We start from the raw sequence: 20,565 nt of genomic DNA, 5'->3' as shown, positions 1-20,565 counted from the left end.
CCAGATTTCGGCTAAATTATTCTTGGCAGGACAAAACTTTTGTGAGGCACCTCCGTATGCAAACGAAACCAGAGGCGAAGAGGAGACCGCATCCAATCTTCTTCTGTCTCTCCATCTGCAGGTTCCAGAGGAGCCGGATGGGCAGGAACATGACTTTCCCCTTCTGTCAGCATGGACACTTGAAAAGAGGCAAATTTCGCGGACTTGAATACCATACCCATGAGATTTGTAAGCGTGTCGACAGCATACGCATAATATAGGTTCGCTGTCTGGCGGCGCGTTTCCGCAGGCGACGAGCACGCAATGCCTTCTTCAAAGAACTTCTTTGTATCGTCACACGCTAAGCCAGGACCTGTTATGATACAGGTCGCCCATGTCTACACAAGTGTCAGTTCTGCTCGCGCAAGACTCTTGGGTATGTGAGTTGTAGAGGCTACCCTTGCTTACCACGATGCAAAAGATCAACGTACCCCACCACGTCCACAGGTATACTTTGGGCATTCCCACAAGTAACTTTTTGTATAGCACTAACAGCGACAACTTGACAAACCAGAGACATGTCCAATACTCCATACCACTCTGCCACATGACCTTGGACGCGAACCTGATATCCGTCATCATGGTAGGCCATGGTGCAACAAGTCCTGCTTGAAGCGCCTGGATCTTGAAGAAGATGGGTGTGATGACTATGTAGAGTATTGCAAAGGCGAGATAGGCCAAGAAGGCGATGAAAAGCAAAATGTCTTGCGCTTCAACGGCTTTTCGTCGCCATGCCTGGAGAGCAACGCGCACCGCGAACACGGCCGAGGTCATAGCAACCATTACATAGTCGCTCCGGAGAAGATCATGCTGCGAGATCCAATCGGCACCCGTCGACATGATGTGCGTCAAAGACCCCGGGATGCATTCGGCATGCTTTTTTGTTCGGCGTTGTGTCGCAGGCGGCACCTTGTCACTGGATTCAACAAGGCAAAATGGCCAGGAGTGAATACTTCAGGCATGAGTCTCTAGGGGCGGACAATTTACAAACAGAACGAACGACCGGTAGCCTTATATTGAACAAGGTGCATATATAGTCTCGGAAAGATCCACATGCCTGTCAGATGCATGAACACCGCTATACGTGTAGGGCCTCCCACGTGTCTGCCGAGAGAAGACACTGGGGGATTTACAATACCCACAGCATCGGTACAAGGAGCCCGGGTACTGAAACTCGCTTTCCCAACTGTCTGTTCATTTTCACAGCGCTGTAGGCTCGCCCCTCTGTTTGCGACTCAGTTAGCCTGCGCTTGCAAGTCGGCAAGGCGTTGCAGCATGTGGACCAGTTCGTTGTGGAGGGCTGTAAGGGCTGCAAGTACCGTCATGGCCAAGGGCGGCCGGTGAGGACGCCTAAATAGACTCTGGCGCCTGTGCTCGCACATCTTATTCCTTTTTGCGAAGCCATGGCCTAATCAATCTCGGTATTTGGAGCAAAAAATGAGGCGCTGGACCCAGTGCCGCTATCAGAAGCATTGCAACCGGCCGATCGCAATTTTCTTCTTCACCTCTACCCATTACTGCGTTCTTCCAAAGGCAAACTCTTCAGTGCCTTCTTACCAACAAGGGCCTACAGCCGCGATCCATCAGGCTTCGGTAAAGCAAACCACAGCAGGACTAGTCTTATCCGTTTGCTGTGCCCGGCATAAGCGTACTATACCAATACGATGCTAAGCGTAGTGCGTGATGGTCATTGGAGACATGACAAATTGGCCGTGTCAGTGGCGTTGACGTTTCGCCCAAACGTTGTGATCATGATGGCAAAAACGCACGAGTGGTTCGCGGTGGCTGCTCTAACATGCACTTGCAGCGCCACATGCATGCTGTTATTACTAAGGACGATCCTTGATGTCGCGCAGGTCGCGTGTCGATATCCGAGAAGAGCTGTCATGGCAAGTCAGGCACAGCAGCCCCGAGCGAGTAGAAGCGATACGTCTATCACAATGTCCAACATGCCTATGTCGTGGACGCCCATGCAGCCTAACGCAATGGTTCAGTGCCGACGCCGTAAACTCAGAAACGACACGCGCGGATGATATCGTATTTAGCACGGCATGACTATCGACAGGGTACCGGCCTCTAGTTGACGGGCTACGCTGCTATTCGCGAACGCAGCGGCAGACATGACTCCCCTGTCCCCGCTACGGCAGCCTGCTCCGCCCAGACGAGTATGCTTCTGTTAGTCTACACAATTCGAGCCCATGTATGGGGAGAATGGCGCAAACCGCATTTAACCGCATCTCTTTCCTGCATTCCACTTGCTCTGGATTCTCGGTCCCTATCCAGGTCCGCAAGCAGCGACCATGAGATCCTTTCTTGCTGCTGTTGCTTCGCCAAATCTATTTGCGACGGGCGCGTGGGCAAGTCTGTTTGAGCCTGCCGACTTCAATGCGACCAAGGCGCTGCTTGACTACGGGGTTAATGTCACAGCTATCCCCGGTCTGGCACAACTAGCAGAGTTGTCTTCGTCCACCGCCTGTTCCATAGCAGTCAGTATTTTCAAGCGGTCATTGTAGCTTACCTGGATCATATGCTAATCATGTAACTAGTGCTCCACACTCGCATTTACTTTCGGTAACGGTAGCGTGCTTGGCCAAGGGAGTTCAGCGTACAAGAATTTCACTGGCGACTACTGGGCGGCCCAACAAGCAGTAGTCAGTCCATTGTGCGTATTTAAGCCAAATAGTGCCCCGCAGGTTTCGGTCGCTGTTTTACTATCGCGGCTCACGCAGTGCCCTTTCGCTATCAAAGGAGGTGGACACGCTGCGTTTGCAGGCGGATCTAGCATTGAAGGCGGTCTGACCATCGCTCTCGAGAGGCTGAACGAAAAGAAACTGTCATCGGATCAAAAGATAGCTACCGTTGGACCAGGAAATCTTTGGCGCGATGTGTACCCGTGGATCGAGCAGTATGGACGTGAAGTGATTGGGGGTCGGGTACGTTGCTGACTCTGTTCCATGGGTTCATTCCTCTCATACTCATCACATAATCTCGAGTCCTCTGACCATCTCTAGATATCCTCAGTTGGAGTCTCTGGACTGACGCTGGGAGGAGGTATTTCTCATTACGCCAATGCTTACGGATGGGCTTGTGATAACATCGATTCATTCGAAGTAGTGACCGCTTCAGGCGCCATCATCACTGCAAGCGCCAGAGAGTTTCCCGATCTGTACTGGGCTCTTCGCGGGGGTGGCAACAATTTCGGCATCGTCACTAGCTTCAATATGAGGACGTTCGTTCAAGGTCCCATGTGGGGTGGACAGCGTGCTCATACCGAAGACCAGTGGGGCAAGGTGTACCAAGCCTACTACAACTACGCCATGCATGCCGAAGAAGACACAAAGCAGGCCCAGATTGTCTCATTCGCGCTCCAGGGCGGCATGAAGATTGCAGCAGAAGATCTGGAATACTCTGAACCGACGCCATGGCCCGCTGTATTCGATGAATGGAAGGCCATTCCAGCAATCATTGACCAAACCGCCGTAGCCAACATGTCGACTTTGGCCAATCAGCTTGGTGCAGGGGCTCCTGATGGCGTGCAAGAGACATACTGGGACCGCACTTTCAAGGTAGACAAGGATATCTTCAAGACATTTATTGACATCTTTTTCGATATGCTCCCAGCCATTGAGGACGCCGCTGGTATCTTGCCGGTCCTCTCATTCCAGGCAATAACTGTTCCAGCCATGCGCAGGATGCAACAGAATGGCGGCAATGCACTGGGTCTCCATCCCGACGACGGACCGATCTTTATCTGTAACCTTGCCATCCTGTGGACAAATGCTGCGGATAATGCGCGCATCATGTCGTTCAGCAAGGAGCTGTACGAGCGTCTGATTGCTGAGGCTGAAGAGAAAGGGCTGAACAACGAGTACATCTACATGAACTATGCATCGCCATACCAAGACGTTATCAGCAGCTATGGAGCTGCCAACAAGCAGAAACTAAAGGGCATTGCGGCCAGGTACGATCCCACGGGCGTATTCCAGACACTGCAGCCTGGATACTTCAAGCTCGAGGGAGCACCCTATGGAGCGTTTTCTTCGTAGTGTACAGTTACGCAATGCACGCGTTCAATTCTACAAAGGAAACATAGTTTCAGCACAGGCATATGTCCTGTTTCAGCGGTTTGTTTTGTCTTGGACGCTGTCCCGGTGCACGTAGCTTGCCCGCCAGGTATCGCGTGGGCAGGGAGGCTGTTGCTGGGCGAAAGCAGAGGCGATGTGCCGGTAGGGCGAGCATCCGAATCAGCATCGGCCCGTTGCAAACCCTCCCTGAAGCGCTTTCCCAGTGGGGTGTTTGACGTCTGCGTGAGGCTGCCAAGCCAGGTGGTCCTAGCGCCCGCCCAAGCGTTTGCTGCAGCTGCCTTCCAGGTCTTTTTGTCCGCTTTGCGACCTTCCATCATCATCATCATCCATACAACCCCAACGACGGCCCACCACTTGTCTCAACCGCAGCGCCCGCAGCACCTCGACCTACATACGATACCCCTTTAGACGGCAATCATGTCTCGCGGCGGCGGCACTACGCTCTACGTCACCGGCTTCGGCCACGGAACGCGCGCTCGCGACCTCGCCTACGAGTTCGAACGGTATGTCTCCCACGCCTCGCCCCAGCCCGACCGCCCTCGCATCCTCCTCTGTCCTAGCCCCCGAACCTGTAGCTGCCTGCTGCCCACGCTTCGCGACGGTTGCGACGGCCCACGTGTGCAGCGCTGTTTTCTCTCTCGTTGCGCCTCAGGCACCACCTGCACCTAGTTTCGGCTTTTCTCACGCCATGGTCCGGATGTCCGTTCTGACAATACTCAAGATATGGCCGCCTGGTCCGCTGCGATATTCCGGCTCCCCGTTCGGCTTCGTCTAGGCTGTAAGTATACGGTTGCCCCCAGCCCACCACTCGGGCTCTAACAGATCAGCAGCTTTGCGTTCGTCGAGTACGAGTCTCGACGCGATGCCGACGATGCGTATCACGAGATGCACAACAAGCGCATCGGCCGCGACGATTTGTTGAAGATTGAGGTATGTCTAGGAAGCTGCTCGGACGCGATTGCATCTAACAGGCTGCAGTGGGCACGCACTCCCCCCTCGGCATCATGGCGCTTCGACTCGGGACGTGACCGTCCGCGTGGTGAGCGTTCTGAGCGTGGCGGTGACCGGGGCGACCGTTCAGACCGGGGCGATCGTGCGGACCGTGGCGTACGTTCTCCGCGCCGCCGCAGCACTTCTCCGCGCCGCGACCGTGGTGCTTCCCCTCGCAAGGACGACCGCCGCGAGCGCGACTACGACCGCCGTGACCGCGACAGGTCAAGGAGCCCCATTGACGGCGACCGGGAGATGAAGGACGTTCGCGACCGCGAAGACGACCGTGGCGACCGCGAGCGTGGCGACCGTGACGAGAGGCGCGACCGTGAGCGCGAGGCTGAGCCGGCCGCCGAAGCCCGCAAGAGTGAGACCACCGATACCCTTGACAAGGAAGCAGCAGTCTAATCCAAGCCACAGTCGAATCACCTCCCCCGGCCGCGCACGAAGACTTGGACGTAGCCGAGTAGGGCACGCGCTGTCGACTCACTCACTCTCCAGGCGACAGTTTCTGGACGACTGTCACCGTCTGCACAAGGCTAGTATTGACATGCGTGCTTAAAATTGGTACCTGCACAGTGTTTTTGTTGAGCGGAGAATGGCTTTCTGGGATCATGTTTTGTTTCTCCAAGTGGAGGCTAGAGTTATTCTATGTCCTGCCACGACATTAATGCATTCAGCAGTCGAAAAGCTCGATTCGGATCTTCTTTGGCGAACGGTCACGGCGATTACCATTCGGTTCGGTCTTCTTCTCGCCTTGTTTCGGTCGATCGGTCGGCATCGATGCGGTTCGAGTTCCTTGCCTCGTGTACACTATTCGGTCGGTCCGTAGCACCTCGAAGTCTTGCAACCTCACTCTGCCCCTCCTCGATCCCCCCCTCGATTTGCCTTCGATTTCCCTCGATCCCCCGTTCCGATGTCACCCTCACGCTATCTCGCGACGCCCTCCCCCCCATCCCGATGCGAAACCGTCGACAGGTCAGGTTTGTATAGTTTGCGTCTGCTAGATAGCGTCCCCCATGGTGCTTGTGCCCTGTGACTTGCGGTGTGTATGTATGGAGCAGCTCGAGTCTTTTTTTTCCTTGTTGCAATAGACAGATGAGGCTGCCGTTGGCGGCTTGTTGAGAGTGGGTGCATGTTTGTTTGTGACGTGAGGCGATAAAGTGTGTTTTTGCACAGGGCGCAGTACTACCCGCGTGGGCCAGGCATTGCGCGTATAGTGCGCCGGCCGACGTCACGATGTAGCGTATATGCGCCCTGACGGCTAAGACGGTGCCACGGGCGCGGCAAGGCTGCAAACGACGTGTGGCCAGCGGGTGAATGCTGACACACTGGAACAAAGGGGGCTTAGCCGAGCCGCCACGTTCGCTCAGCCACGCTCGTTCGTACGCCGCGACGTCTGGTGTGTGATCAACTCGGCCCTCATATTCACGCTGTCCACTTGGCTGCTGTGTTCCTACACTCCTTCCACATTCCCCTTTCCCCTTTCCCACCCTTCAAGCCCTCCTTTGCGCTGTTTTGGCTACTGTTGAGATTGCGCCATCCACGCACGCAGGCGTCTTGTACATACACTGACGCGATCTACACATAGCCGAGGCGACACTGCTCAGCTGAGCCGCCGAGCATAAGCAGCTGTAACGATCAGAGATCGCGTTGCCGTTTGGAGTCTTACTTGCACACTTGACACGCGATAACCTCCCGCACAAGCAGCAAACATGTCCAAACCAATGGTACGTTGCCCTTTGCGCTGATGAGCTGACGGCGACGGCCATGGCGACAGATGGTGGTGTCGCAGCGCTCGCACGTCTTGTTGCACATGTGGCGAAAAGGCATTGTACTGACGGACTGGCAGGACCAAGGCGCACCGCCGCAGTACCCTCAATCACCGCCGCCCATCCATCACGATGCTGGCCCGGCGCCCGGCGGCATGCAGCCGTCGTACTACAACCAGGGCGGCGGCGCGCCAGACTACTACAGCGGAACCCCCAACCCCTACCAACAAGGCGCGCCTCCGGGCCCGTATGGCCCGCCGCAGGGCCCGTATGGTCCGCCACAGGGCCAGTATGGCTACGGTGGACAGCAGATGCAGTACCAGCAGGGACCGCCACCGCCAGGCGGATACTATCAGGACGACAGGAGGCAGGGCGGCGGCGGCGGCGGCGGACTGCTAACGGGATTGTGCGCTGGTCTGGCGTGCTGCTGCTGTCTGGATTGCTTGTTCTAGACGGAGTGGCGAGAAGAGGGGGCACGGCAGGCCTGGATATCGCTTTGCATCAGAGGGCTTGGTACCACATGCGCAGGGGGAGGCGTTGGGGACACGGCGGCTTAATACTGAATGTTTTCTTTTGTTCCGGCATTAATCAATCCAAGACGGGGGGTAGACTAATCACAAGACACGACTTCTTTTGCGCACGTCGTATGGTTGCAACGCGCCGTTTAATCAAAGGCCCTTTGACGTTCATGCCGCTTGCATCCACGGTTCCCGACGCGGACTGACCGTGACGAGCTATTGATTGCTGCGTGTCTAGTCGGACCAGTCGCCGCATCATGGCGCCTGTCCTTGCCCTTATGCATGCCATGGACCCCACAGCGGAAGCCAGCGCCTGCAGCCAGCCAGCCGCGCGATGACATCCAAAGGCCACATGACAGTGTCGTGCCTAGGCGGCGGACCGCTTGTTTCAAGGTTTCCAGCGCGGGACCGGCGATGCTGACGCGCGTTGGCGCTCCGTCCCTCTGTCCCCCCGCATCGTGTCCATCGCAGGCACAGGCACAGGCGTGGGCGCAAATCAGCGGCCGTGCAAGGCACCGCGCGGCGACGGCGGCGCTCCACCAGCTGCCCAGCCAGCGCTACCCTTGCATATTAACTGACAAGAGATAAGAAGCAAAGATCTGCACGGTCACATCGCGCGGCCGCAGTGGGAGTGGGAGGCTGGTTTAGTCTGCGCTTGGATCTTCAGCCCGACCCCTCTGCCCTCTACCTACTTAGTATACATGCCCACCAGCACGCCGCCGCTCGACACCCAACGACCTGCCATCGTCTCTGCCGCCACCAACATACCCACGCACTCCCACCCAGCACAATGAAATTCGCCAGCTCCGTCGTTGCCGTCGTCTCGCTTCTCTCCGCGGCTTGGGCCATGCCGACAAACTCAAACTATACCAACAAACTACCCACATGCGGCGCGGTACGAGCCACTCATGTAGTCACAGTCACGCGAATACATGCTAATCAAAACCACCAGAACGAATGCCTGACAGACGGATACTTTGACGGCTGCGCGCCCGGAAACCTCGTCTGCCTTTGCAACTTGGACCAACCAGAAGTGGATCGCTATGTCAAAACTGTACAGCCATGCCTCGACGGCCCACCAGGCAAAGCCAGCTGCACAGCCGGAGCTGTTGCCAGTACGTGTTCCACATGGCCGCAATTAACAATGCCTCGTCATCTGACTCGCTCTACCAGACTACAAACAGTTGCTCACGTCCGTTTGCTGGAAGCCCGAGTACGGCAGCCTGAACAAGACGGTCGTGTGGGCGCCAACACCAGAGTCGACAACGTAACCAGCCACCATTCACGATCACACGTTTTTATGAAACAACAATCACCACCGCACGCCGCATATGTAATGGATAATGCACACTCCTTTGATGTTGTATTGACTTTTTTTTATTCATCGTTAGCCTTTCTTACCCTCTCTTGGGAACCGTCATTTTTCAAGGCGCAATCTACGGTAGATTGCTCCAAGGTGCATGCGAGAGGAGTTGGTGACACTGGCGTTCAAAATTCAATTTTTTTTGGGGGGTTCCTGGTCTGCCCGAAGCTGCTGGCTCGCCGGAGATATGTTTGCGATTCAACGCCTCGATTTCTCAATCGGAACTTGAGAGATTCACTGCTTATACAGCAATTCAAAGTCATGAGACAAGTTTACAACATCCCTTCACGTGCTTACGACCCGCCTCCTCTTGCACCCATTTCTTCGTCCCCGAGTCTTGTCCTGCCGGCTGTGCCGTCTCCTGCTGTAATGGACTCGACATCCTGTATGGTAAGAGGTTTCCTACTCGAATATCGCCAACCTGGCTGACGAACAAAGATATCTGATAAATGCAGGAAAGATGCGAAACGAGATTCCCACGCCGACGCAGATGGGCGTGAAGAGCTCAACTGCGAGACCCTCGTGCTCCAGCCTGGCTACTTTCGGTGCCTCTGTGCGAAAACAAAGGTCATGGGCCACAATGAGTACTTTTCTGCTCACTGTGTACTGCAAGAGTGCACAGACGACCAAAAGAGGAGGGGTAAGCCATGTGTGAATGTGTTGCTAGTGAAGGAGCAGGAAAGCTAAGACCAGATAACAGCGTTTCTCAGGCAGTACCAGGAGGGATGCAGGCAGATTGGCAGTTCACTGACCGACATTCCTGACGAATGGGGCCCATATGCAGATAATCTTGCATTGTTTTCATCTGCAGTTGCGAGTTCAACTGCACAACAGACTGCGACTACGAGCACTACACCAAGCCAGTCTACCAGTTCCAGCGCTCAACCAGACCAGACCAGGTCACTTACTTCCAAGACAGCAATGGACAAACCCACGTCAACGCAACCGGATACCGGCGAAACCACATCCAGTCTCGCTGATATCCAGATCCCTATCTGCGGTGTAAGTTCTGCGCCATCTTTTCAGATGTATGTAATCCTGACACGACCCAGATAACGCCTCAATGTATGACAGAAAAGCCAAAAGGCGAGCCCTCGTGCACTCCCTCGGACCTCGACTGCATCTGCAAGACCAGCCACTCGCTCGAGAAAAACACAGAGTTCAACCAGCAATGCGTCCTTGATACTTGCTACGGCGATATCGGCCGAGAAGGTACGCTAGAACCACGTATCAACTACAGCAATTAGACTCTAACAATCACTGCGCCAGAATTCCTAGATAACCTCATTTACCACTGCAAGAAAGTCGGCTACACACTCACCGATATCCCCAAGCGCTGGGAACCTTATCTTCCGTCTTCCTTTCCCACCACTACTTCCCCAGGCGCCCCAGTCCTAACTTCTCCTTCTCCACCATCACCATCACCCGCTGCATCCAAGAATAGCTTCGGCCCCAGCGCCATCGCAGGCACCGTCGTCGCCGCCACAGCCGTCCTCACCATCCTCCTGTGTCTCGCAAAACTCTACTGGAACACGCGCAAAAAAGCGTCGCGCCTCCGCGTCGAAAACGCACAGCTACACGATGCTACGAACCCCGAGGGCGTATCCCGCCGTATCACCGCCCTCATGAGCGGTACCTACACGCCTTCGATTGCGTCGGCGCGGCCTGCAGACGACCACGCTGTGCAGGTAACCAGTCAGACCGACGCGTACGGGCTTGAGGAGATACCGCCGTATCACGGGGTGGCTGGTGAGACTGAAGATGCGACTACGACGGTGCAGGAACCCGTATACGACGATTCTGAGAGTGACTATGGGAGTCTGCGGAGTCGTGCGTATGCAGAGCATGTCAGTGTGCATGTTCGTCCGTTGCAGATTGGGCATAGGCAGCGTGAAGCGCGTGCGGGTGCGGGTGGGTGGATATAAAGAGAGGTCTCAGTACTGTGTTGTGGCTCGGAGCTGGTACGGTTGCGCTGGTTGTGCGGTATAGCAAGGCTGGGTATGCATAAGGGGGGACTGAACTATGGGTTGCTTATGGGGATGCGGGAAATTCTCCAACGCGAGGATGCGTGGAGGCGTGCTTGCTGTAGATACTGGCTTGAGTAATTATTCGTTCATCCAACACAAGTCCTATTCTTCAAGCGTACCAGAATATCCCAAGTGTCACTCTTTATGTACGAGCGAGTGCATAATGTGCGTTATGTTCAGGGTGGGGTGTTATTGGACTAAGTAGCGGTGTTGGATGGGTAATGAGTGTTTTTTTTAGAGTATGGGGGTGTAGATGGGTGTGTATGAGTGTGTATCACAGCAACAATATGAACAAGTACACAAATGATAGGTGGGAATAGAAAAATGCACAAGCTCCTTCCCCTCCAAACTCTATCCTCGTACCCGCCCGCCTCAAGCTTACTTATATCTAAATTAGAGTTTTTTTTTTCTCGCTCCCATTCGTGTGTTCCTATGAACCCTACAAGTTGCATCTCCAAGCAACAGTCCCTTGTCTAGCAAACGCAATAATGCCCGATTTAATTGTTGATAAGGTTTCCAAAGACGTCATCAACACTAGCGCTTACTCAACTGCCATATAGCTGCAACATGCAGCGCGTACCCGCCGATTAGCTTTTCGGACTCGTACTCTAATTGGACGTCAGGCTAAATTATAGGCTGATGCAATACGTACTCTACTGCGTTGTGAAAGCCGCTTGCGTCCGCACGCTAAAACCACTCATTAAACAAATGGGCTGATACAATGGATCCTTCGGTATCTACGTAGTCTTGCGAGGCGAATCGTTATTTATAGGGGACACAAGACGCTGCTCTCATGTCGTCGGAATAAGATTCGGAGTTGCTACTTTAACCTCAACTACTTCTTATACCCGCAGCAGCAAGACCAACATGTATATCCCATTCAAATGTCTGTTAGTTGCTGCCTTGTCCGCATCCTGCGTTAGCGGACAGTGTTTGCGATCATACGGCACGTATACGGTTCGTCGCTACTTACTCAGTGCCGTTTTACTCGCTATCTCTCCTGTGAACCCTAACTAACACGCCCCCATGTTCTGGGCATGCAGTTCTGACGGCCGCAACAAAGTATGTAGAGACTAATCCAATGGAACCCAGCTATGTGTAGAATCTAATCGACTTGTATATATAGCTTACGTGTAATGGGTATCACGGGACGGTGGCGGAAGATTGCCATGCGAAGGGCCAAGTTTGCGGAACACAGGGGGGTCTCCTGTCTGGAGCCTGTACTCCTCATTAACGCGGGAAAAACATGGGATTAGGAGTGTAGCAGTGTGGGCTGGAGATGTTATTGGTAAATGAAGCGGTTTTTCCAATTCTGGTTTTTGTCATGGTAGAATATGGAGTACTAGGGGAACAAAAAAGTGTTCTTTGATATATCCCACCTCTACTCCTTACTACTTCAGTGCCTATAATTCATCTAACAACCTTGATCTAGTGACAATCCTCCAAGCTATTCTAATCCACCACCATAGTCCTATCCACAAAATAAAAATAAAACCTATTAGTTAAAAAAGCGTGTGCACAAATTAGTGACATGCGTATATGCCGCCTTCTCAGCGCCAATCTCAAGACACTTTTCACAGCGCTTGATATACCCCTTGCAGTTCTTTCTCGTATGATCCTGCCTCGCACAACGCGTGCAGTACTTGGCAATACCTAGACCCGGGTCGATACTGCTGCTGTACTTCTCCAGGTCATCCACCACGTCCTGTAGCGAGCGCCTCCCATGGCCCGGGCGTGGAAGCCTATTTTTCATGACCATTTGCACCGCTGCGATGATTGTGTACGCCGCATCGTTTCCCGCGGTGTGCGCATCACGAAACTGCATGCTACACTGCTTCGTCAGCACTTCAAGCCCAATCCTATCCCCCCTACCGCGATAGCCCTGCTCATTCGCGATATTCTGCGTATCGATGACGGCGACGACATTGCTCATGGCGGAGGGATCGATGTCGAGGTCTTGCTGCAGCATTTCCAGTTCGTTCTTGACTGCGTGGCCGAGGAAAACAACAGGGCACTTTGCGCCATTGGGCTGATCCGGGTCGAGGGGCCACGCAATGCAGCGAGTGAGGAACTCGGTTGCCTCGAGCTTGGTGGCGAAGCGCGTCGAGCCAAAGTGGTTGTTCTCGGGGTTTCCGGGGCAGAAGCGGTGGTTGATAAAGTGTGCAGTCCCTAGAATGCGCATGTGGTAGTAGTATATGTTTTTCAAGAGATTTTCACCGTGGAAACCAGTGCTCTTCCTGAGAACGGGTACCATTTCGCTGCGGGTAAAAGTGTGTAGACCGTATTCGGTCAGAACGCGAGGGTGGCTCTCGTATTTTTCACAATCCATTACCACGACAATAGTCGAGGCGGCTAGAGCTGGTGCTGAAGGGTGTTCAACACCTAGAGTGTATTCAAGAATCCGCGAGTTGGACATTCTGCGGAAAAAGTTGCGTACTTCCTCCATGGACGACTCGGGATCGGGGGAGTTGGAGCTTCGAGAAGACATTTTTGTTGTTTGTGCTTTTTTTTTCTTTGCCTCGACTTGACTTGGTGACTTGAGCAAGACGCGAGGAACAGGCTATCGAATTGGTCGTGTGAATCGGTTAGAGCAATATCTGGAAGATGATCGCACTATGCGTCTGCATGTAGATTCGAGTTGAGAGCTGTTTTATATCGAGGAGGTGGTACGTGGATCAAGTACGAAATGCTAAGGGGTTTTGTATGTACGTAGTCTGGCTTTTATGCTCACTGTGTACAAGTTAGTAAAGTACTTCAATAGAGTACCTATGCATAGTGCGCGCAGTGACTTCTTTACAGGAGAACTAGCCGATAGTAAAATTATTGTGACTAGCCGATAGTAAAATTATTGTGCAAGACTAAAGAAGGAAAAAAAGGACGACATCATATAAAAGACTGTTTGATAAAGGTACTGAAATTAACTTCTACACGCGGCAAGAGATGGGAACTCCTGAGCCAATACTGTGTGGTAAAAATTCTAATTAGCGTGGAGGCTGCATGGCTTCTACCACAAACACAGTAATTTGGAAGATTTCTCGCCAATAGAATGACGTCTTTTGGCAACTTGATGGCATTAGAGGCCCCAGATACGCCTGTCTTCCAAGTTTCCAAGTTTCATTGATTAAAATACTTTTCTTATCCCTGGTCTTAGTGCTGTGCAAATTATTATCTGTTCGTCGTGCTCAAGGTGTTGAGTATAGTGTACAGTGGCTTTACTGTTTCTTTCTGCAGCGTACCAGCCCCTTGTGCAGCCTGTTGAGTTAGCCTTCAACTCAATCAAAGAAATTTCAAATACTTATTATTGCTTGAATGTCTATCCTTTGTGGTCCACTTATTGTTTGTATTGTGTGCACCCTTCTTGAGCCTTCTATTTTGCTAATACAACATTATACATGACTAGGTAGATGTTTAACTCCCTAGTTTAACAGCCTTTAACCTTGGATATTGTTCGTGCACTTTCCTACTAGTACTACGAATGATAGCACATATCATGAAATTTGCGGCAAAAACTGAGATCTTATTTACAGATTTCATTTCAATCCTTAGTTCAAGCGCCACTTATCTACAACTTAGGTTGTCGCTAAACGACTGGAAATGCGAGGTAAGGGCCTTGAAAGGTTGAACTACTAATTTCGCTAGGTACGCTTGCTTGTAATCAAATGCATAATTTATAGCTTAGAAGAGTTATCCAGGGATGGATAACAACCTAGTGTCAAAGTCTGGACCTTATGACGATGGTAGTATCATCCAGTATTGTGAAGAGATCACAGTCTATTGTGGGTATTGATTTGTGGCTAACAAGGGCAAGTAGGAATATTTGTCGTTTACGTGAGGCGACCCTATCTAACATTGCTAAAGCGCAAAGAATCTGTATGCAATCAGAGTCCTCATTCACAAGTGTTAGAGTAATAGATAGTAGAAGCAATGTAGCCACGGTTGGGTGGTATCAGTTCATTACGTCATGCGCTAATCTCATTTACCTCGACTCGCAGACCCCTCCATCACCCTCTCACAAACACGGACTTTGGCGTAAGCGTCTATCAATGATTCACGACAAACGACGCGCAACCCGCCAAGAAGCCATCTCCTCTCTAGGGAGATGACCCGTCCGGATACCGACTACAGCCATGGAGCTAACCACGGTCATCCGCCAACATTAACGCGACCTTCCACTTCCGGGCGTGCCGGGGCCTGGCACGAGACGATGCATGGGCTATGTAATATGATCGGTCATGTGCCTCAGACTCCCAATGCTTGCCTCGGTACTGTAGGCGGGGCCGGTTTACTAGCAAGCCGCTTCTCTTGTTCTTCTTTGGATAGCGTATCCCATTCAGCAACGTTCTTGTCCTTGACGAGGGTTAGTATCGATCGTCAGAAGCTTTGGGCGATATTACTTACCCATTCGTCTACGCATTCCCGTTTCCAGTTGCAGTGCTCTACCTCGCCATACATGGGGTGGTTCCGGCGGGGATGGAGAGCTGGCCAGCCCGAGGCATGGTAGTGGTGCTTGACTAGCGCGCCTCTGGAGTCGTGGTTACCGGAGTCGGAATGTCCTTGACCCGCTGCAAAGGCTTCAACATTGAGTACGAGGATTCCGTTGACGAGCCTGGATTCGGCCAGGTTATGGAAGAGATCCCAAGTCACTGGATTTCCGTTGTTCTGTGCTGTCATTTGTTGCAATACAGCCTTGGTAAACGCCGACGGTCCCGTACCACCGATGACTTCGTCGAAATCCAGTTGAAGCTGAGATATGGGCACGTCTTTCTCTTTGGCTAGCTGATGTATCCAGTCTTGTATGTTCTCGATGAGCCTCATCATGACCGGAAGCCTCGGCTTAGCAGCAAAAGTCCATTGGCAAAACGACTTGCACTTGCCCCCAAGAATCTCGTGGTCGGCAAATGTAGGCTCATCGATCTCTACACCAATGATCATGTCGATATCTGGCTCGTTGTATCTTTCGGGGATGAAGCGATTGATCGGTCGTAGGCACTCGACGTCAATGTCGGCATACACACCACCTTCGGCGTACATGACAAGGTAGCGGAGCAGATCGGCCTTTATAATGGTAATGTTGAGCTCTTTGTAAAGATCGACGAGATCTTTCCTGCCAAAGCCATGGGAGCCATAGTGCCACTCGAGGTATTCGTTTGCGTTGTCGTCTGTCAACACCTCGTAGCGGTACGTGGGGTTCTTTGCAGGCCAGGTCTTTGCCGAATCCGAGTCGCGCTGCTCAAAGCCTAGAGGACCGACCTTCCACGTCTGCCAGATCTTCCTGGGTATAACTGAGCCTGCGGCTTGCAGGGGCTGCTGGTATTTAAGCTCGCGTTTGTATCTGCTCGCAGCCCGAATAGGAGTGGTGAAGAACTCGGTGTGGGCGAAGAACAAGAAGAGAAAGATTAAAGCAAGATACGCCGGCAAGACTCTCCGCACCTGGCTGGTGAGCTTGCCAGAGAAATGCGACACTATTGGGGAACTTGGACGCATTGCGATCTTCAGGTGTAGCTTGGGCGGCGGTGGCCTCGGTCGTGTGCGCATGCTGGAGTTATTACAACATTACGAGCCTGCCAGTTCGACCCAGCCATCCCACAGCCTATGAGTGATCATCTCGTTAAGAAACCTAGACTGTGGGCTTCCCGTCTACTACATGACTAGGACAACGCCTCCACCAATTAACTTTTCCACCTGCATCCTCGGCACACAAGCCCGTATTCACATGCATGGCCAGCTTCATGAAAAGAGAACGCCGCCCCGCACGTGCATTGGGAGGCTAAGATAGACCCCTGACTTGTGGGTTACAACGTTTGGCACCAAGGCGGCTAAGCTAAAGCTTATAACGTAACCCCCTGCAAGCCCGTCGGTGGCTTGGATGAGTTAGGCATGTGTGCCTTGACAGCCCCTGCATGGTACCGAATGTGTAGAGGATAGTCCAATTGGATCGCCTAGTCAGGTGCTATTACCGTCAACATTGCCCGCGCCCCCGATTAATGCGGCTGCATGCTCGCCGTCGCATCACACTGGATTGTGAATGCGATATCATTTGTGCAAGTTATGCAAGCATTGTCATCACGTATGCTTTCCACCCTTCCATCACTGCGACGAGGGTCCATGGGCTCTTCAAGTATCCAGTATTGCTCGCTCCTCTTTTAGCTTTCGAGACCTCACCCACCTCCATCCCACTCAGCACAATGGCCGGCAAAAACGACGGGCTGCTGGGCCACGGAGGCCTCGAAGACGTCAAACTCTCGCCCTCAATCTGGAAACCGGTTCGAGCAGCCAGGTGGAGCCTCGATCTTGTCCGCCCAGAATTCCTCTCCTTGCGACCGGCCCAAAAAAGCAGACTGATACGACCGACAGCATGGCTGGATGGCCTGCGAGGGTTTGCGGCATTCCTGGTATACATCCATCACAACCAGCTTTGGGCACACGGAGACCGCGGAAACGAAATACTCGAAAACGCCTACGGCTATCAGGGAAAACACTATTTTGCAGCCCTCCCTTTTGTCCGCGTATTCTTTTCAGGCGGGCACTTTGCAGTCGCCATCTTCTTCGTTCTATCTGGCTATGTGCTCTCTCTCAAGGGCTTGCGGATGATCCAAGATGGCCACCACGTAAGCGCTGCCGACAGCATTGGTTCTGCCCTCTTCCGCCGCTGGCTAAGACTCTATCTGCCCATCATTGTGGTGACATTGGCATGGATGTCTATCCGTTACTGGAGTAAAATGTGGGTTGATCTTCGCCCGATGGAAGACACGTATCGAAAAGAACTTACAGCCTGGTACCGACTGTTCAAGAACTACAGCTTCGTCTTCTCCACCGACATCTACGAGTTTCCCGCACAGTTTCACGCACACGCCTGGTCCATACCGGTTGAATTCAAGGGATCCATTATCATCTACACGGTACTGTCCGCGCTCTCTAGGTGCAAGAAGAATGCTCGTCTCTGGTGCGAGGCCATTCTGGCCTTCTACTTTCTCTACATCGTGGACGGCTACTATGGCGCAATGTTCATGTGTGGAATGCTGCTTTGCGACCTTGATATGCTCGCACAGCAAGACCAACTGCCGCGCGTCTTTTCCATGCTGGCGGAATTCAAGGAACTGATCTTCTTCCACTTTTTCGTCCTCTCGCTTTATCTCGGCGGCGTACCTTCCTTCGATGCGCCTGATCTCGACCGCACCGCTCTTCTCGCCAAGTCACCGGGATGGGTCTGGCTGTCTTATCTCAAGCCTCAGGCGGTTTTCGATGCAAAGTGGTTCTATCTCTTCTGGGCAGCACTCGGTACAGTTGCATCAGTGCCTCGATTGCCATGGCTCAAGAATTTCTTCGAGACGCGCTTCTGCCAGTATCTTGGTCGGGTATCGTTTGCACTATACCTAGTGCATGGCATCGTTATCTGGGCCCTCGGAGACCGGCTATACGCGTTGGTGGGGTTGACAAGGTCTGCGCATGCAGAGGGCATCCCAGATTGGGTCAACAAATTCCCACTTCCTGTCAGTGGCCCACTGGGGTTGGAACTTGCTTTTTGGCTGCTACAGCCCATCATGCTGGGCGTCACACTGTATTTTGCCGAAGTGGTGACCAAGCTGGTCGACGAGCCAAGCGTCAAATTTTCCAATTGGCTCTACCAGAAGGCGCTCGCTCAACCGACCAAGATGCCGGGACACCAGCGCAGCTACTCTACACGATAGAATGGGAGGCGGTTTGTAGCGAGCAGTTCATTCCATAGCCAGCCACCACTTCTCCTTGAAACAAGTAATTCCTTTTGGAGTATGGCTATCCCATTTCCGACGCCAACGCCATGCCCTCGTGACCCCAACAAACTTCAGCTTCATGTGACGCCTGTATACCCTTGATACGCCATCCCGCAGCCGACTACTGCAGGTGCTGGGAAACGAGCGGCGCCACATCCTAAGCGCCCTAAGGTATCAGTAGGCGTATTGCCGCTCGAATCAGGCCTTCGCTCCGTGCCCAAGGTCCCCATGGGGGGCCTTTTGTTGGCGATGAACCATGGCCCCCTGCCCAGGCGATGATCGTTACGACTATGCGTCGGCAAAAACCAAATCAGGTACCAACACCGCACCAGCTACCACAACCCTTGCCGTTGTGATGGCGTGGCCTGGCTTGAAATATCGCAGCTATTCGTCCTGGCTTCAAAGAGGGGGTTGCATATTGCTGCCCTTCCGCTGCATCCTCGGGATCTGCTCTACCAATGCATGCTCAGTCATCCTACGCTACCGCGATTCAGCCCCCAATACATGTCGTATTCCAAAATTGCCGCAGCTGATTGCACTTGAACCAACGTGGGAAGCCTGCCCGCAAGGCCTTGTAACATAGACCTTTGTTTTTTGCATTTTGTTTTCAACGTCACCATGAGGCGGCGGCACAACATTGCGCTGGCTACCATTGCCTGTCTCGGCACCATCTACTTGGTCGCGCAGCACCGCCAGGGATTCCAGCATGCATACGGTAGATACGGTGCCCATACGTCGTATGATGCTGTTGAGAGCAAAACTGGGATCGAAGTGCTGCCTTCGGACCTAAACCCTCCATCTCCATCCGATGCGTCTCCGCAGCAAAAACCCAAAGAGCACGTGACGTCCAACAATTCACCAGCTCAGGATGTCTCAGAAAACAGTGCTTCGACACTACCTCCAGCAGATGCCCAACCCCCTCCAAGTAATTATCAAGATCAAACCGTCATAGAAGCAGAGTATTCTTTCCAGAAAGACCTCGACCTGCTCCTCCCACTCCCCGCACTCCAGCGCTTCAGCGACTACAAACCACACAACTATGTCGCGGATAGTAGTACACCCAAATACGCATATGCAACCTTCCTAGCGACTCGAAACCCCTCGCTCAAAGACCCATACTTCCTCGCCATCCACTCCCTCATCCACCGCCTGCTCTGGTCCCCCAAGTCGCGCACCCAAAAACACCCTTTCATCGTCTTTGTCGCCGACTTCGTAACCCCCGAGCAACGCGCACTACTCTCCGGGGCCGGCGCTCTCATCCGCGAACTCGCGCCCATCCCCTGGACGCCCAATGTGGCCGGCGTACAAGCCCGATGGAAAGACCTCTTCGCCAAACTCAACATGTGGCGTGAAACCGAGTTTTCACGCATCCTGTTCCTCGACGCCGACGCCTTCCCACTGCAGAACATGGACGCCATGTTCGATCTCCCCCCGCTGAGCCAATGCATACCCGAGAACCTGCATCTGGACGACTTCCTTACCGACGGCCCCGTATGCGAACCCTACGTCTTCGCCGGGATCCCTCAGGACCCGTTTAGCGCGGACAATCCCAACCTCAATGTCGGCGCCATGGTGTTTTCCCCCTCACAACGCATGCACGCGCGGCTGCTGCAGAACTACCCCAAGACAGACAAGTACGACTGTCTAATGGCCGAGCAGGCTTTTCTCAACTGGCAGTTTGGCCCGCGCTCCGCGTTCCCGGCTACACGGCTCGACCGCACGTGGGGCGGTTTCTTCCCGCAGGAGGACGAGCAGGCCAAGTTGAAGGTCGTGCATGAGAAGATTTGGGTTGCCGACAAGGGATGGATGAAGGACGAGTGGGAGCAGGGCTGGAGGGATATGATTGTGTTTTATGAATCGCTGGAATTCGTGAGTGAGAGGGAGAGGGATGGGAAGAGTGAGAAGATGTAATGATAATGTTTACTTATGTGTGCGATAGAGTTTATAATCATTTGCTAGTAAATGGGATGGGGTTCTAGTCTGAGCCGAATAGAATGGTTTGATGCTGACGATTTCAATG

The 20,565-nt window shown here is 53.1% G+C and overlaps 10 protein-coding genes across 10 annotated transcripts in view; 7 read left to right on the top strand and 3 right to left on the bottom strand.

Moving 5' to 3' along the window:
- Positions 1–879, bottom strand: part of SETTUDRAFT_173014 (uncharacterized protein) — a gene marked incomplete at its 5' end in the record, with an annotated part of 3,284 nt that extends 2,405 nt beyond the window's left edge. The window contains 3 exons of the mRNA XM_008030917.1: positions 70–153; positions 218–377; positions 448–879. Of these exons, the coding sequence (XP_008029108.1) occupies positions 70–153; positions 218–377; positions 448–879 (676 nt within the window). The remainder of the gene's footprint in view (positions 1–69; positions 154–217; positions 378–447) is intronic.
- A 1,460-nt stretch (positions 880–2,339) lies between these two features.
- Positions 2,340–4,085, top strand: SETTUDRAFT_33672 (uncharacterized protein; the record flags this gene model as incomplete). The annotated part of the gene is made up of 3 exons (XM_008030626.1): positions 2,340–2,525; positions 2,586–2,972; positions 3,051–4,085. 3 exons carry the CDS (start codon positions 2,340–2,342, stop codon positions 4,083–4,085), a joined length of 1,608 nt encoding a protein of 535 aa, XP_008028817.1.
- A 456-nt stretch (positions 4,086–4,541) lies between these two features.
- SETTUDRAFT_94922 (uncharacterized protein) lies at positions 4,542–5,584 on the top strand (the record flags this gene model as incomplete). Its single annotated transcript, XM_008030916.1, has 4 exons — positions 4,542–4,627; positions 4,846–4,902; positions 4,955–5,481; positions 5,535–5,584. The coding sequence occupies 4 exons, from the start codon at positions 4,542–4,544 to the stop codon at positions 5,582–5,584; spliced, it is 720 nt and encodes a 239-aa protein (XP_008029107.1).
- Positions 5,585–6,531: 947 nt separating this feature from the next.
- SETTUDRAFT_164785 (uncharacterized protein) lies at positions 6,532–7,571 on the top strand. The gene is made up of 2 exons (XM_008030915.1): positions 6,532–6,844; positions 6,967–7,571. The coding sequence occupies exons 1-2, from the start codon at positions 6,830–6,832 to the stop codon at positions 7,336–7,338; spliced, it is 387 nt and encodes a 128-aa protein (XP_008029106.1). The 5' UTR covers positions 6,532–6,829; the 3' UTR covers positions 7,339–7,571.
- A 592-nt stretch (positions 7,572–8,163) lies between these two features.
- On the top strand, positions 8,164–9,022 carry SETTUDRAFT_164784 (uncharacterized protein). Its single transcript, XM_008030914.1, has 3 exons — positions 8,164–8,299; positions 8,357–8,519; positions 8,578–9,022. The coding sequence occupies exons 1-3, from the start codon at positions 8,195–8,197 to the stop codon at positions 8,673–8,675; spliced, it is 366 nt and encodes a 121-aa protein (XP_008029105.1). The 5' UTR covers positions 8,164–8,194; the 3' UTR covers positions 8,676–9,022.
- Positions 9,023–9,028: 6 nt separating this feature from the next.
- On the top strand, positions 9,029–10,692 carry SETTUDRAFT_22070 (uncharacterized protein; the record flags this gene model as incomplete). Its single annotated transcript, XM_008030548.1, has 5 exons — positions 9,029–9,157; positions 9,206–9,407; positions 9,468–9,769; positions 9,820–9,979; positions 10,037–10,692. 5 exons carry the CDS (start codon positions 9,029–9,031, stop codon positions 10,690–10,692), a joined length of 1,449 nt encoding a protein of 482 aa, XP_008028739.1.
- SETTUDRAFT_60252 (uncharacterized protein) lies at positions 10,652–13,156 on the bottom strand (the record flags this gene model as incomplete). The annotated part of the gene is made up of 2 exons (XM_008030694.1): positions 10,652–10,718; positions 12,438–13,156. Coding segments are annotated over 2 exons (786 nt in total), but the record flags the coding sequence as incomplete, so codon positions are not given.
- Positions 13,157–14,663: 1,507 nt separating this feature from the next.
- On the bottom strand, positions 14,664–16,339 carry SETTUDRAFT_164782 (glycosyltransferase family 32 protein). Its single transcript, XM_008030913.1, has 2 exons — positions 15,193–16,339; positions 14,664–15,141 (listed from the first exon to the last, which is right to left on the bottom strand). Exons 1-2 carry the CDS (start codon positions 16,327–16,329, stop codon positions 15,034–15,036), a joined length of 1,245 nt encoding a protein of 414 aa, XP_008029104.1. The 5' UTR covers positions 16,330–16,339; the 3' UTR covers positions 14,664–15,033.
- Positions 16,340–16,974: 635 nt separating this feature from the next.
- SETTUDRAFT_164781 (uncharacterized protein) lies at positions 16,975–18,557 on the top strand. Its single transcript, XM_008030912.1, has one exon. The coding sequence runs from the start codon at positions 16,980–16,982 to the stop codon at positions 18,480–18,482; it is 1,503 nt and encodes a 500-aa protein (XP_008029103.1). The 5' UTR covers positions 16,975–16,979; the 3' UTR covers positions 18,483–18,557.
- Positions 18,558–19,484: 927 nt separating this feature from the next.
- On the top strand, positions 19,485–20,438 carry SETTUDRAFT_75795 (glycosyltransferase family 8 protein; the record flags this gene model as incomplete). Its single annotated transcript, XM_008030703.1, has 1 exon — positions 19,485–20,438. A coding segment is annotated over one exon (954 nt), but the record flags the coding sequence as incomplete, so codon positions are not given.
- Between the last annotated feature and the right edge of the window lie 127 nt (positions 20,439–20,565).

Source organism: Exserohilum turcica, assembly GCF_000359705.1.
Source record: "Exserohilum turcica Et28A unplaced genomic scaffold SETTUscaffold_5, whole genome shotgun sequence".
Lineage (NCBI taxonomy): Eukaryota > Fungi > Ascomycota > Dothideomycetes > Pleosporales > Pleosporaceae > Exserohilum > Exserohilum turcicum.
The sequence above is the reverse complement of the archived record's forward strand: the minus strand, read 5'-3'. Positions and strand labels throughout refer to the sequence as shown.